General features: G+C 42.2%; 2 protein-coding genes across 12 annotated transcripts in view; one reads left to right on the top strand and one right to left on the bottom strand.

Moving 5' to 3' along the window:
• The window catches only part of SLC5A11 (solute carrier family 5 member 11), a 47,162-nt gene extending 43,588 nt beyond the window's left edge, over window positions 1-3,574 (top strand). The window contains exon 16 of the mRNA XM_072603959.1: window positions 2,774-3,574. Coding sequence (XP_072460060.1) covers window positions 2,774-2,979 — 206 coding nt within the window. The 3' untranslated portion in view covers window positions 2,980-3,574. The remainder of the gene's footprint in view (window positions 1-2,773) is intronic.
• A 3,069-nt stretch (window positions 3,575-6,643) lies between these two features.
• ARHGAP17 (Rho GTPase activating protein 17) overlaps window positions 6,644-14,592 on the bottom strand; it is a 137,898-nt gene continuing 129,949 nt past the window's right edge. For 6 of the 11 annotated variants that reach the window (XR_011965929.1, XR_011965939.1, XM_072603922.1 and 3 more), the window contains one exon: window positions 6,644-11,012. Coding sequence is in view for 2 of the 11 variants with exons in the window: in XM_072603902.1 (XP_072460003.1) it covers window positions 10,882-11,012 (131 nt within the window). In the remaining 9 variants the exon portion in view is untranslated. The remainder of the gene's footprint in view (window positions 11,013-14,592) is intronic. The other 5 variants (XR_011965920.1, XR_011965935.1, XR_011965938.1 and 2 more) reach the window with 2 other exon arrangements.

Genomic DNA, 14,592 nt, shown 5'->3' with positions numbered 1-14,592 from the left:
TTGAAATCAGACCTCTAAAGCTAAGACTTACCCCCACCCCAACCTCATGCCCCATTGGATAACACTGTGTAATAGTATAGTATAGCAGGATGGCTTTGGAGTCAGGGAGTCTTGGGTTCAACCCTGCCTCTGACATATACCGACTGTGTGACCAAGGTAAAGCACTTCACCCCCAGTCTTACTTTAGGAAACTCTCAGCCTCTAAGGTACAGAACACTTGCTGATCTGAATCAGTGGAAGTTTCCATGCCAGGAGTTGCCTATAACATGAAACCACAGGTCTGAAACAAACCAAAGCAAGCCTTGAGTCAGAGAGGTTTTCCTGCCACAAAAGGCCCAGGGATAATCATGGATTTTCTCCCTCTCTTTGTGTACCCACACCAAGAAATGGATGATATTGGAACCCCAGCCCCTCCACCTTGACCCCACCTCAAGATATTGAGCTTGATTATGGATGGACACATGATTTCTCATCCTATTTAAAATATGAACTCTTCAACAACATCTCAGAGTGATCTCTTGGCCTTCTCTTAAAGATGTACAGTAAGGATGTGATCTTTGGTGAAAGCCCAACCATTGCATTCTTTTTTTTTTTTAGTTAACTAGGGTCAAGTGACTTGACCAGGGTCACATAGCTAGTAAATATCTCAGTCTGTATTTGGACTCAGGTCCTCCCGGCTTCAGGACCAATGCTCTCTCCACTGCACCACCAACCTGTACCTCCATCCACTGCATTCTTAGACGGCACTTATTATTTTATTTCGTCATATGAGGGATGCTAGTGAGGAGCAGGCAGCAGCTTCTCCCTCCTAGGTACCCAGTCAGATGTGCCCACTGTGACCTACATGGAAGGTAAGAGAAAATTTCTTGCAGTCTGCTTCTTACAGTTCTTTATAGTCTTTGCTTCTTTCTAGTCTGATAGGTCAAATCTCCTTATCCTCTTCACAAATATCAGCAGCATTTCCCTCTTCCCTCTCTTTTTCCCTTTGGCTCTGGTACTCCTACTTTTAGGGGCTTTCTCTCAACTCCCTTGGTGATTTCTTTTATGAGAGACCAGATCTTTTTTTTTTTAGGCAATTGGGATTAAGTGACTTGCCCAAACTCACACAGCTGGTAAATGTCTGAGGCCAGATTTGAACTCAGGTCCTCCTGACTCCAGGGCTGGTGCTATATCCATTGCACCACCTAGCTGCCCCTGAGACCAGATCTTTACAAAGAGTCTGAGGTGTGACATCTAGTGACTCTTTGCACTAAAACAGGTTCACTGCTTACCATCCAATCCTTTAACCAATGATGAATGGTATCTTGGCCTTTGAAGCTATAGAAAGAAGCCCATGAATTTGATGTCTACAAGGCTCAATCTAATTTATCACTGCCTGTTACTAGGTATATGTGACCTTAGCAAGTCACTTAACCTTTCTGAGGTTCAGTTTCCCCATTTGTAAAAATAGGGTTCAAGTTAGAAGGAACAAATTAGGTTGTATATATGAAAGACCCTTGTAAACTACAAAGCCCCACACCCATGTGACAAATGTGTTCAGAGGTTCTTGAAGACTAGCTAGAAGACTGTGCATAAGAGTCTAGTGTTGGACAATGTCTCCAGATGAAGTAGCTCTTCACCAGAAGACTGATCAGCTGATGGTAAAGTCTTTCGGGCACAACAACTTAAGAAACCATCTACAAGGCATAAAGAGACTGAACCCCACCCATCTGGATGAATCCTTTAAAGTAGCAGTAATTATTCATTCTGGCACACATCATTGGATCTGTGATCTCAGAGATGTGCAGCACTCCTGTCCACTGTCATCTGTAGGTGCTTCAAAGGAGATCCCCCAATACGTTGGTTACCTTCCTGTACACTTCCTAACAATATACGGGAGCCGGTAGAGCACATGGGCTAACCATCTTTTATTCCTCTCCAGCTATATGATTAGCCCAGCTCCTTTTTTAGTCATATATACATACATATATATACGTATGTATCTTTTGGATAATATTTTTACACTGCTTTGTACACACAAGTTGTGGGTAAATGCCCTAGTCTATGCCCATCATGCATCTCTTCATTTCTTTTTGCTTAATTTTGATTCTTCATAGATTATTTTATTTCATGACTCATAACCATCTAGCATCCCTGGAAGAATACCGGTGTTAGCAAAAAGGGATTTTGTTTCAGGGAGAAACTTGGGGGGGGGGGGGGGTCATTGAAAGTGCTGTACTTTTCTTGTATGTAATTCAGCCCACTTTCTTTCAACTATTTAGCTCTGCACCCAGTTTGCTGTCCATCTTCTGTCTTTCCAAAATATATATGCTGATGGACCAGCTCAATGGACCATCCATCCAACTGCCTATCAATACACAATAGGCATTCTTCATGTTCTTAGTCGTTTTTTTTCCTGTGTGAGTGGTTAGTATAAATTCTTTGACTGAATATAATATCATTTAGGAGGCCAGGAAATGTTGCCGGACTTATTGCATTCAGTACAATGCCATCCACAAACAAGCAACTAGGGGACCTCACACTTTATAGAGACTTTCTCTCTCACTGGTTCACATGAACATTCTCCACAAGACCATCTGTGGTGAGTCCATGTACATCATATCAGAGCTCAAAGCAGTCATCTCTGTTGTGTCTATGAAGGAATCTTGTAGGATCTTAACAGTTGGTATTTTATAGTTAGAGAAACAGGTATAATGAACCATCACAGCTATGTCTTCAACCCAAGGGAGGTAGAATATAGCATTATTTTTTAACCGTAAATTATTTGTTTTAGACAATGCTACCAGAAAATCATCCAAGGTGAAGAAAGCCATCATTTGGCTCTGTGGAATGGACACTGAGGCTAGCGAGGCATCTGTGAGGAAACCTGAACCTATTGTGACTTCCTTAGAAGAAAACTCTCTTGTCAAAACGATTCTGGATATCAACCTGATCATCTGTATCAGTGCTGCCATTTTTCTCTGGGCTTACTTTGCCTAATGACGGTATATTGGGAAGTGGAAGAGAAAGACTCAGCTAGATTTCAAGGTTTTACTCTTCCTGATTTTTTTTTATTTCATGAAAACAAAATGGTTGGTGGTTAGTTTTTTTGTTGTTTGTTTAAGAAAAAAACAACCCACTATGGTGTTGGTGTTTTTTAGACCTTTAATACAAATGACTTTTAGGTCTACGTTTTTGTGAGAGAGGAGACAAAAAGATAGGGGAGGAAAGTCATCTCATTTCTAAAGTCCTTTGCTGGAAAAATGCATAGTTCAGTGATCTGACAGATTTTAAATGACAGAAGAAAACCTATGGCTGTTATTTATACTTGTTCTGTTAAAGGGTGCCCATAAATAAGGTGTGAAATGAGATGGAGCTTAGCCAAGTGAAGGGTTTAGTGGGTACCATACTGTGTTAATGCTTTATACATTTTACTTTTATTGTTTATTGAGAGGCAGCTTTGGCATAGTGGGTAGTAGACTGGTCTTGGAGCCATGAAGATCTGAGTTCAAGTCTTGCTTTGTTATTTGGGGCATTTGAGGCATCTCAGAGAAGAAACTCTAAGACAATAAATCACAGAAAAAGGTGGCAAGAAGGCATCTTCCTCATCTGGGGAATCTAACAATGAAATCATAATTATAGTCCCTAATCAGGGTCCAACCAAGACATCCACTTCTGTTCCTCTCCTTGGACAAGTCATTTCCTTCTTTGGGTTGTCTTTCTCATCTAAATAATAGCATTTCCATGTGGGAAAGAGTAGGAGGGGAGAGAAGATTAAATGATTGCTAAAGTCCTTTTTCCAGCTCTAATATTCTCAGGTTCTATAGATTGTACCAAGGGTCTTCATAAGTCAATTTTCTCAACCAGGTAGGCTTAATAGTATGTAAGGAACAGAGGGAGAATGATCTCCACCCAACTACAACCAAGAAAGAGGTTATGGAACCTAGAGATGCTGTCTTCTGACTTCAGAGATATTAACCCAGGGAAACTCCTTCCCTCTTCCCCCAGAAGAAAAGGGGGGCATAGGATAACTCTGGATGACAAAGATCCAGTTCTGTACTCTCTACAAAATGTTTGATATAAGATGGCCTATGCCCCTGCTATTGGGCTGTACCCCTAATTAATCTAATGATTAGCCACTGTTAGTCTGAACATTCACTACTTCTAAACTAGCAAAAATCCCATTTTCTTTTTAAATTGCTTTGAAGACAGGGAGGTATTATGTGTGTGTATGTATGTATGTGTGTGTATGCCAAATTATCAATTATCTAGGCCCTCTTCCTCATCAGAAAGCTTATCATGTACAAGTTACCTGTTTATGTTCACATTTGTACTGTATCACTTAGCCCATGTATGAGCAGATTTTCTCCTTTTTCTAGTCTCATTCATATGGTAAACAGACCATATGTGTTCTGAGAATGTTAAATAAAATCTTTACCAGCTCTCACACCGGTTTGCTCAGGCCTCCCAACACAACATAAAATGGACATTCTCACACCCAAGTCCAAACAACCCCTGGTCTCTGGGTAAAGAGGTTATTCCTGAGGTTAGTTTCTTCAAGGAATGCTTTGAGGAAGATTTTCATTTTCTTTCTCAGAGCAACTCTGGCTGTTGGATATGAATGGTGAGAAATGGATGACTTGGCTCGCTGCAAGTAAGTTTGAGCTGTAGAAATACCAAGGAATTCTAAACATTTCCAAGGCTAGCCCCATGCTCTGTTCCTCTGCCTACTCCCTTTGGGGACACATCAGAAAAGGGTGAAAATGACCTGCCAATCCATACTATGTGTGGTCTTCAGGGACACATGACCTTCACCCCAGATTTTCCATGGAAAACCAACCCAGTGGCTGGCTCATCTTCTCATGGTTACCATTCCAAGAGCCTGGTTCCCTGGGGTCCTGCTGAAATTGGATGGAAATAACTGCAAGGGACAGAGTAGGTTATTCAGCCAGCTGAGATGGCACAGATTCAGGCTGAAGGCCCGGGTTGACTCAGGAAAGTAAAATGGAACAGGGAGGTCTCGAGCCTCAAATCCTTATCACTCTCACCACCGCCCTGGCCCCCAGACACTTGACTTCTGGGGAAAATGGATAGCAGAGCCTAAGACCAAGTTTGACTCAGCTGTTTGATGAATAATGGAAGCCATCAATGAGGAGCAAAGGGACCTCCAAGTATCATAGCCTTCTACCTTTAGGGAGCTGTTCAACCTCACCTTCCATGCCATGTTCTTCTCTGACCTCCTCCTAGACCAGGTAAACTTCTGAACTCCCAGGATACGGCCTCTTACTAAGCCTTGTTTAGTATAAGAATAAAGACCTAGGGCACTGGCTATGTTTAGAGCATAATGGAAAGGAAGTTGTCTGGCACCATCTCTTGGTGATCAAGGAACAGATCTCTAGTCTTTCAACCTTTCATTCCTTGGTTTGTAAGTCTATCGTGTAGACAGTGGAGGAAGCATATTTTGAAAGGTTCTATTTCCACAGGCTGTGTAAATCCAACCTAAATTCCCTCTCATATCTCCCTTGGGTCTGGCTACCCATGGTGCCCCACTATGGTTACAGTCTTGCCTGAAAAAGACTGCAGGGGGTTGGTAAATGGGGCTTTGTCAGCAGGAGAAGGGCAACCAAAATGGTGGAAAAAATTGAGACTGTGCCTTAGAAAAGTCAATGGTTGCTAAGTCTGAAAATTAGAAGACCTAGATAAGTTTGGGGGTGTAGGGAATAATAGTTCTATTCAATTACTTGGTACTGTCAGCAGATGTTCAAATCATCTACAAATTATTACTACTAACAATACTAAAATAGGGGTAGATAGATGAGGAAGGGAATGAAGAGTGGGGAAAAAGTACTTACCAGCTGCTTCTCAAGAATCAGCATCAACCCTGGTTACTTCTATAGGGACCTGTTCTTCAATGGCACCCCAACATTGGTTAGATTAGAAAATCTCCCTCACCTTGTGTAGCTTTGATCTCTTGGATCCTGGGCTTTAACACAGTACAGTGCTGTGAGGGTATCAGCTCCCTCATGGAGCCTAAAATCATAGCATTAGACCTGGGAGGGATATAAGATTTCTCATAGCCTAAAACAGGAATTCCCTCTAGGAAATGTACTCAACTAGGCTCAGTTTAAATGTCTCCAGTGCTCACTGGCTGCTTTTCTTCCACCTACTCCTATTTTTCTAATCTCTCCTTTGCTTCCATGCTCTAGTCTTCTAAGAGCCACCATGGTCCAGTGGAGAAGGAACCAGATTTAGAATTCAAGGACCCAGGCTCAAATCAGAACTGTCTTATTACCTGTGTGACCCCAAGCATGTCACCCTACTCCCCTGGGTCTGTTTCCTCATCTAATTTCATGTCCCTTGATGTCCCAAGATTCCAAGGTCTTTTAAGCTCCTATGAATGCAGCATGGCCCAAGATGACACCATCTCCTCTAGGCAGTTAGTTCAGGGAACTTCCCAGCTCTCCTAATATTTAACATTGATTGTCTCCCTATTTAAAAGAGAATGTAGTATGCCTTATTCAAAAGTGTTTCCATCATGTGATTAACCATGGTTCGTCAGGATCTAGTTCTGGGGCAGGTAAGGCATCTGCCTGGGATGTGGTCCTTCTGGGAGATTCCTACTCTGCACTCCAAACTGCTATGGACACTTCAACAATGCTCCAGGGAGGGTTTGAAAACAGGCTTTATTACCAGACACTGTTCTAACTAAAAGAACAGGTTGTAAGATTACCACAGAGAAAGATTATATATACACATAGCTTCATATCTGATTTGGCTTTTACAAAATGCCTCAAGAGATGAAAAATCCGAAGAGCACTCCATAGAAACATCAGAACATTAAAGAAAATGAAAGGAATTACACAGATGGATAAACACGCTTCTACTGTTCATGCTGACCTGGATATGATAAACTGGATAGTAATTACATTCCTTTGGAGAGAGCATCAACACCACAAATTAGTTTTTCCTATGCTAGGGACACTGGCCAGTTACTGACAATAACACCTATGTGTAATTTCAGGCCACAAAACCCCTGCTAAGTTATTGGAAATATCTCAGTATTATTCTGGAGTTTTGGGAAGGCAAAACATCTCAGGTTCAGAAGGAAACTCAATCACCTAGACACACCTCAGTCACAGTCTAACCCAGCCCTGACCTAACAAGCAAGCCAGTTACACTAACCTCAGCAAATGATCAAGACCGCTAGAGAGGAGGTATCAGCATATTTTACCATCAGAAGGTGCAGGCAGATGGGAGATGTAATGGGACTGTTGGAGTCATTTTCTTTAGTTTCATAGATTACTGTCTTACCACATAAAACATGTACATAAATGTTCAGGGTTACTAATGTCACCTCAATGAAATAAAGGACTAACAAATCAGTGACGTCCAAAAATTAAATGGGATACCTCCCTATAGGTAATGAGCTATTACTCAAGCTGTTCAATCCTAGATGGGAAGGGATACATGACCCCTGATGTCTCTTCCAACTCTGAAATTCTGTTGATTGTATAACAGAATTTGTTATTATCACAGAATGATTACAGAATCTGGTGTGATTACAAGTGTGGACATGCCTAATTACGGCTACTATCACTGATGACCAACCTAGTAACCACATTCCTACACATACAAAAGGCTACTGCTACTTCTGTCTGGCCACTAGCCTGCCATGCCTGGCCCAAAAGCACACGCTCTCCATTTGGGCCATAGTGCGTCCTCCGGAGAAATCGGTGTCACCAAGTACCAAATGAGGGAGTACTACGTTAGAGGGGAAAAAAAAGAAAAAATGACTGAACAAGAAGTGAGCTAACATTTTAAAAAACCAAAACTAGCCCTAGTACCAGCTGCTTTCCCAGCTTTTTCTCTCTCATCTCATAAGAAAAACTAATATTTGCCCTCATCCGAGAGACGAAGCATAAAGCATGTTAATTTAAGCAAGGCATAAAATAATTAATCTCAGTTTGCTATAGAAAATACTGCAAGAAAACAGCTTTAGCATTCATAAGAGAAAAATGTCTCCCCCCATTTATCCACAAGGGGAGATGTTAGTAGCTACTTCTGGGTTCTCTTGTCACCAGTCGTTGTGTTGACACTTCAAATTCTGCTCTTTCCACATATTAATCCCACTAAGTAATCATACAAGACAGATACTCAGAGAGGGATCTGCGAGGAGGGAATTGCTGGCTTGGTGGCAGATGGGCAAAACTTAAGAATGAATAGTCCAGGTTACAGGAAATAATTTGCTCAAAGCACGTGATTGAACATATATGCTCGTGAATGTGCTGCCGTCATGTCATTTGTATTTGTGGTCATTCCTGCTCACACACAGGCAGCAGCAGCTCAAGGATCAGGGCTGTTTACATGTCTTAGGTAAGCACTGCCTATCTCAACCTTGATTGATCCTTGTCAAAGTTAAGTTCCTTATCTTTTAAAGAACTAATGACTTTAACAAAACCAGATTATCTTACTTAGAATAAAAGTAAGACCAATCGTTATCTTCCACAGGGAAGAACTTGTATGTTTCCACTGTGATGTCTACCTTTAAATACAAGTTATTCATGCATATTATTGGTAACTATGAATGAGTGAAAACGTGTTAGAATTTTCATTATGGATAGCATGTTTGCAGTTCTGAAACAGTGTTGGAAAGGAACTTGGCTAACACTTTAAAATATCGGTATCTGTAATCAAGGTTGTCTAGATTTCTAAGTGTATTATACGTACATATATGTGTATAGTAAATGAGGGCTGTTATATGTGAACATGTACTCATGTACATACATATGTGTTCACACAGATATATCAGCTAATGATTCAGTTGGATTAATTCGGCCTATACCAGAAAAGTCTAATTAGCAAATTTAATCCTGCTGTACCTTAGGAAAGGTAATAATTTGTTAGTCAACGGATATTAGTTGGCTTAGTTTTCAAGTCTGACATATATGGAGAATAGAAGAAAAATTATTACCTTTTTTTGGAGTGGTAGGAAAAAATGTTTAAGGTAGTGTGGACTGTGGGAAATAAGGAAATTAGAATTTGTTGTATTTTTTTAGCAGTAATAAACACACTGCGAACACTAGGTCAGAGCAACTAAGAGGTGCAGTGGATAGAGCACTGGGCTTGGAATGAGGAATACTCATGTTCATGAGTTCAAATCTAACCTCAGACACTTAATAACTGTGTGACCCTAGGCAAGTCACTTAACCCTGTTTGCCTCAGTTTCCTCATCTGTAAAATGAGTTAGAGAAGGAAATGGCAAACCACTCCAGTCTCTTTGCCAAGAAAACCCCCCCAAAAGGGGTCACAGAGTCAAACACAACTGAAAATACCAACAACAAACACTAAGTCAAGTGACCAATAATGATCCTTTCTGCTCCAGGTGTAAGTTACAGCGCCCTCTTCAGGGTTCGCTCTCGTAGCAGCATTTTAAAAGGCAGTAAGTATTATTAAGAGTTTGTACTGAGACTTCTACATGAAGGAATGATGCAGAGGAACAGCTCCACGTCTCCAAGAAGGCACCAAGCATTCACTAGCAGCAGGCAGAGTAACCTTTGTTTATTCTAAAGTCAATGGGAATATTTACCAATACATTCTCCAGAAATGAGGGATAGTCACAGGAACTTTGTACTTTGGTCAAAGATCTGGATTTAAATCCTAGCAGTGGGACTGGGCAAGTCAGGGCACTTCCGTGGGTCTCAGTATAAAAACGGAGATAACACTTGGAAATACCTCACTCAGGGGGCTGAAGAGCAAATTATGTGGGTGAACTCTAACATCACACAAATGAATGACATTATTATTTTGGTTGGGGGGGTAGAAAAGGGATATGAATTTTAGGAACTTATAAATTGTAATGAAGAAATTAAACAGCATAGTTGGGGGAGAAGCATGCTAGACTTAAGAGTCAGAAAGTGCCGGATTCAAGTCCTGCCTTAGCCACTTACTCCCTGTGTGACCTGGGGCAAGTCATTTACCATTTACTTGTCTTGGCTTTCTCATCTGTAAAACGGGGGTAAAAATAACACGCCCCTCTCAGGGTAGCTATGAGAAGGTACTTCCAGGGCTTTACGAACCGTATAGTGCTATGTAAACGTAAGCCGCTGCTGTTACCTTATTACAGACGTTTTCAATTCTACGACTTAGAACCAAAAGAAATCAAAAGATTCTCGAAGACACCGAATTCCACGGTGCTTAAATGATACTCAACAAAAGCAACACACCCGACATTTGCCTCGACATATGAGTTTCATATAAACCAAAGGTACAGTTAATTCAAATTAACCATGAGGCTAGAATGATGTTCAGTCCTCATCAAGTAGCAATGAAATGGTTAAAAAAAGGAACAGTACACGTCTTTCTACAGTGCAGAGGTCCCAGAAGGCACGAGATACATCCACAGTTTAACAGGGTGACAGATCCAGCAGTCACCGCCAGGAGGCACAAAATCATTCTGCAGTGAATCTGGTAGAGTGATTCCTAAAAGACAGCTCCTCTACCATAGGGGCTAATGTTCAGGAATAAAAGCCCAAGGGGAGGAAGTAGGAGGCTTGCATAATTAGTGTATTTTATTAAATAGTTAATGCACGGCTTCTTACTCATTTGGAACGGCCGTATTAACAGCAGCAAGTAAAGCTTCCCATGTAAGTTTCCACAGCGAGATTCTTTCGGCCCTGTTTTTTTTTGGTGTTGTTTTTCCCCTCCCACTAAAGAAAATGCAATTTTTCCAAGACCCAGATCATTTAGCTTTGAGCGAAAGCCCCATTGTCTCTTCTTGCTACGCAGCAGGAAAGACCCTGCATAGCAGGGCCGTTATCTCCACCAAAAGCTTATCACTGTTTGGTCTGCATGGAGGGGAGTTCGTTTTCCCTTGCTCCACTCCAAGGGAAGGAAAGGGTTTCTTCACAAAGCAGTGCTCTCTGAATCATTCTCAATGTCCAACAGTAGGCGGCTGGTCAGGTCCTTGCTCGCTGGCTCCATGTGGATTTCAGGAAAGAGGCTGCGAAGCTGTTCTGCAACATTGGAATTGGAGTCTGGATAGAAACGGGAGAAAACAATGTCATCAATAAACCGCAGAGGGCAGGCCTAAGGAACAGTGCAGTGGGGATGGTGGACTTAAGGTTCTCTCCATGTACACATCGGCTAGGGTACTAAGGGTGGAGGCATGACTGTCGCCTCACCACGGAACTACCCCCCAGGTTCAGCTTCCCCTGCCCTGATCGCCTGCTGTGACAGGCCTGTGCTGAGGATCAGGAAGGTGAATGTGACAAGGAAACACTGTGAAGCCCTAAGCGAGCTTCAGACCCGGTGTGCTTACGGTTTCCTCTGTTTGAACACTGGTATTCTTCCCCTTGGTTCCGCTCAGGCTAGCAGATCTCAGTAGCAAAGGGAAAAAAAACCCTAAAAACTGGTCCTTCAGATATAAACGTTATGACAGGAGCAGGGAGTGCTCTCTCAGAAGCTTTCCAGGACAACTTTGCCAGAGAAAAGGTTGGTTTCCCTTGTGAGAAACTGCCTCCTGAGAACAGTCTTGCCATACTGAAATTCAGGCAGAAGAAATCTGGCTAAGATGCCAAATGGAAATTTCTCACAGGAAACTGGAACACGTTGCTCTTCCTAGTTAAAAGGGGTGGACTATCAGAACATAAATAAGCCCCTTAACGCGGCAGGACAACAGCATACAACTGTACAGTCTTCGGAAGTATACAAAGCCACTAACTAGTGCTAAGAAGGAGTTCTAATAAAAATAATTTCTCCCTAAATACATGAAAAACTCCCACCAAATCTTTCAAACACTTCCCCTAGGCTTATTTCTGCTGCTTGGGGATTGAACTATAAAGCAGATGATGGCATTTATGCCCCCTCCATCTCACAGGACCAGTAGGTACGAAAAGTATCTGGATGAAAGTAACAGCCTCAAACTCTGTCACTCACCAGCCATGGGACAAAGAGCAACCTCCTTCCAACACTTTCTCATCAGGGAAATGAAAATCATATTTTTAGCTTGCCATAACGACAGGCTGCGTGTAACAGGTAAAGTGCCTTGGAAGTTTTCAACTGCTATGGAAATGTTAGCTAAAACAACAATGAATGAATCTCTAGGACAAGAAAACAGGCAGCAAGACACCGCACATGGGCGGATGGGAAATAGAATCTAGGGAGAATGGTGGAGAGGGAAAGACGGCCCATGCTTTACTACCCAGTATGAACATCAGAAGGTCCATGCTGGGTCACACAGCCCAGGATTCTAGCCCTGGAAAGGTCAGTGAGAGTTGAGTTGTAGAAGAATACAGTTTTTCACATTGCCTGCAAAGTGTAGGAAATGCTAACAACATTCTAGTTTCTCTTATTAAACCGCAGAGCTTTGTCCTCTAGAGATTCAAATGCAACTTTTGCTCTATCTTTTTTCTCCTGCTCCTGCTTTACCCTCTTAGGGTAACGCGATCCATATGTCTACTATTCTGTATGTGAATCAGTAGGTGCACTTTTTATTTGTCCCAAATGTATCTTTCTTAAGCCAAAGGGGGTTACTAGCCTGGTCCTATCCTCGGGAGTTGATCAGTGATTATGTTTAATTATGATCAGTATGTTGGTCTACGCAGGGTCTCCTACAAGAGCCCTGCACTGGGTCTTAGAAGAGGTGTCTGCAAAGAGATACACTCAAGTCAGAAAAGTCAGAGGTTTTTCACCCCTGCTCTATCACTGGCTCTAAGACCCGGCAAATCACTTTATTGTCTTAAGCCTCAGCTTCTCCATCTGTAAAATGTGGATCATATGACCTGCCATGTCAAAATGAAAATGTATGCCAAAATAAACTGTCACTTAGTAAGTGCTAAAAACAAAAACCAAAAGGCTGAGTGTGGGAGGCAAAGAGGGAGGGCAGGAGTCAGGGAAAGGGAGCCCCTGAATGTTACAGTGCACTGAGTGGGAACGCGTGACTGAGGTCAGCAATTTCTCTATGTGTGTTTTGACTATACGCTGGGATTTCTCATAACTCTAGGACAGATTTCTGCTCTCGAAAGGCTTATGGAAAGTGTGACTGCATTCCAACGGCACTTGAACAGGAGGTGGCTGCAGTCAGTCCCACAGTCTCAGGACAAAGCTGAGGAAACTCCCGACCCCTGACCTTAAAGTTTTGGACAAGGGGAGAGTGGTCATAAATGACTATGGGGAGCCTTCTACTTCAATGTGTCCTGAGTGATTTTGGTCATGGTGATCCAGAGCAAAAAAAGCTTTGGGAAAACAGATCCCTTCACCTTCACTACAGATGAACCTGAGGTTAACTAGGTGACTACCAAACCCAGGTTGTCTGCTGCTCAGAAGTCCAGCCCCCATCTGACCCTGGGAAGGGTCACTAGTGTACAGGCACTGCTGGGGCCACTAATGTGGACCAAGGCTTTCATTCTACCCAAATCCCCCATGGCCAATCATCTGTTCTTGTTGCGATGGCTTTAGCTCCCACTTTTCTCCATCATTGCTGTTTCTCCTCTCTGCTCTCTTTTCTTTTCCCTTCCCTTCAGCCTGGGTCCCCGAACTTCTGATTTACTGTGCTCTGCAAACTAACCCCTCTTATGACACCTTCTTTAAACACTAAGACTTCAGATCTGGATAAGTCCCAGACTTTTTGTTGACTTCTGAGTTGTTGGACTTCTAGACAACTAACAACTTAAAATGTACTTTATTAAGAAACAACACTTTGGGGTACCTTGGGCAAGTCCCTTTTTCTCTGTGCCTCAATTTCCACATCTGTAAAAGAAGGGGGTTGAAGGGGATTGGGCTAGATGGCCTCTGAGAGCTCTTTTACCTATAGATCAATGACCATATGATCTCTAAGGTACCCTCCAATTCTAAATCAATGAGTCAATAAAATGTATTATTAATTCAAGGGTAAGAACCTAGGCTGCTGCCCCGTGTATTTCTAGCACAGAATATATATATGAAAGTATGCACTTCACCACACATACAATAAAACTGTATTTGTCTTCCCCTTCTCCACCACATGTTGGAACTTGCCAGTGTTTTCTCCTGGCCAAAGGGTTCTTTAGAGGTGTGAAGAATCCTCAAAAGTGTCAAAACAAAGTCAGCTGGTTTGAGTTCACAACAGGCTGACTATGGTCAACATTTCCTGAGGGGGTTTACACAGGACCTACCTTGCAGTGAACACAGGTACAGCCATTTATGCTCTGTGCAAAGCATTTAACCAACACTGTGCTCCATCATTCATTTTACCAGATACATTCCTACAGATTGATTCAATTAGATATTCAGGTGTAAAACTCTTTCACCACTTTTCTTCATTGGTAAAATTGGATAAACAACATAATGTATTCAGAGCCTGGAAGACCTGGGGTTCAGCGTCTATCTGATGCTCACTAGGCTGCTTGTGTGACTGTGGGCAAATTACTTAGCCTCTGAAATTCAGTTTCTTCTTCTGCAGAAAGGGGATGACACCGTACCTACCGTGCAGGGATGCTGTAAGGCTCACAAGGAATAATGTTCACAAACTGCTACAAAAACCTTAAAGCTCCACAGAAATGTCAATGGCTATTTTTGCCAATAACGTGGGCAGACAGGGGCACTTTGACTCCTAAATGTCCCCTCTGATTGGTCTTA

This window comes from Notamacropus eugenii, chromosome 1 (assembly GCF_028372415.1).
Source record: "Notamacropus eugenii isolate mMacEug1 chromosome 1, mMacEug1.pri_v2, whole genome shotgun sequence".
NCBI classification, from domain to species: domain Eukaryota; kingdom Metazoa; phylum Chordata; class Mammalia; order Diprotodontia; family Macropodidae; genus Notamacropus; species Notamacropus eugenii.
Note: the sequence above shows the minus strand (reverse complement) of the source record. Positions and strands in the feature narration are given on the sequence as shown.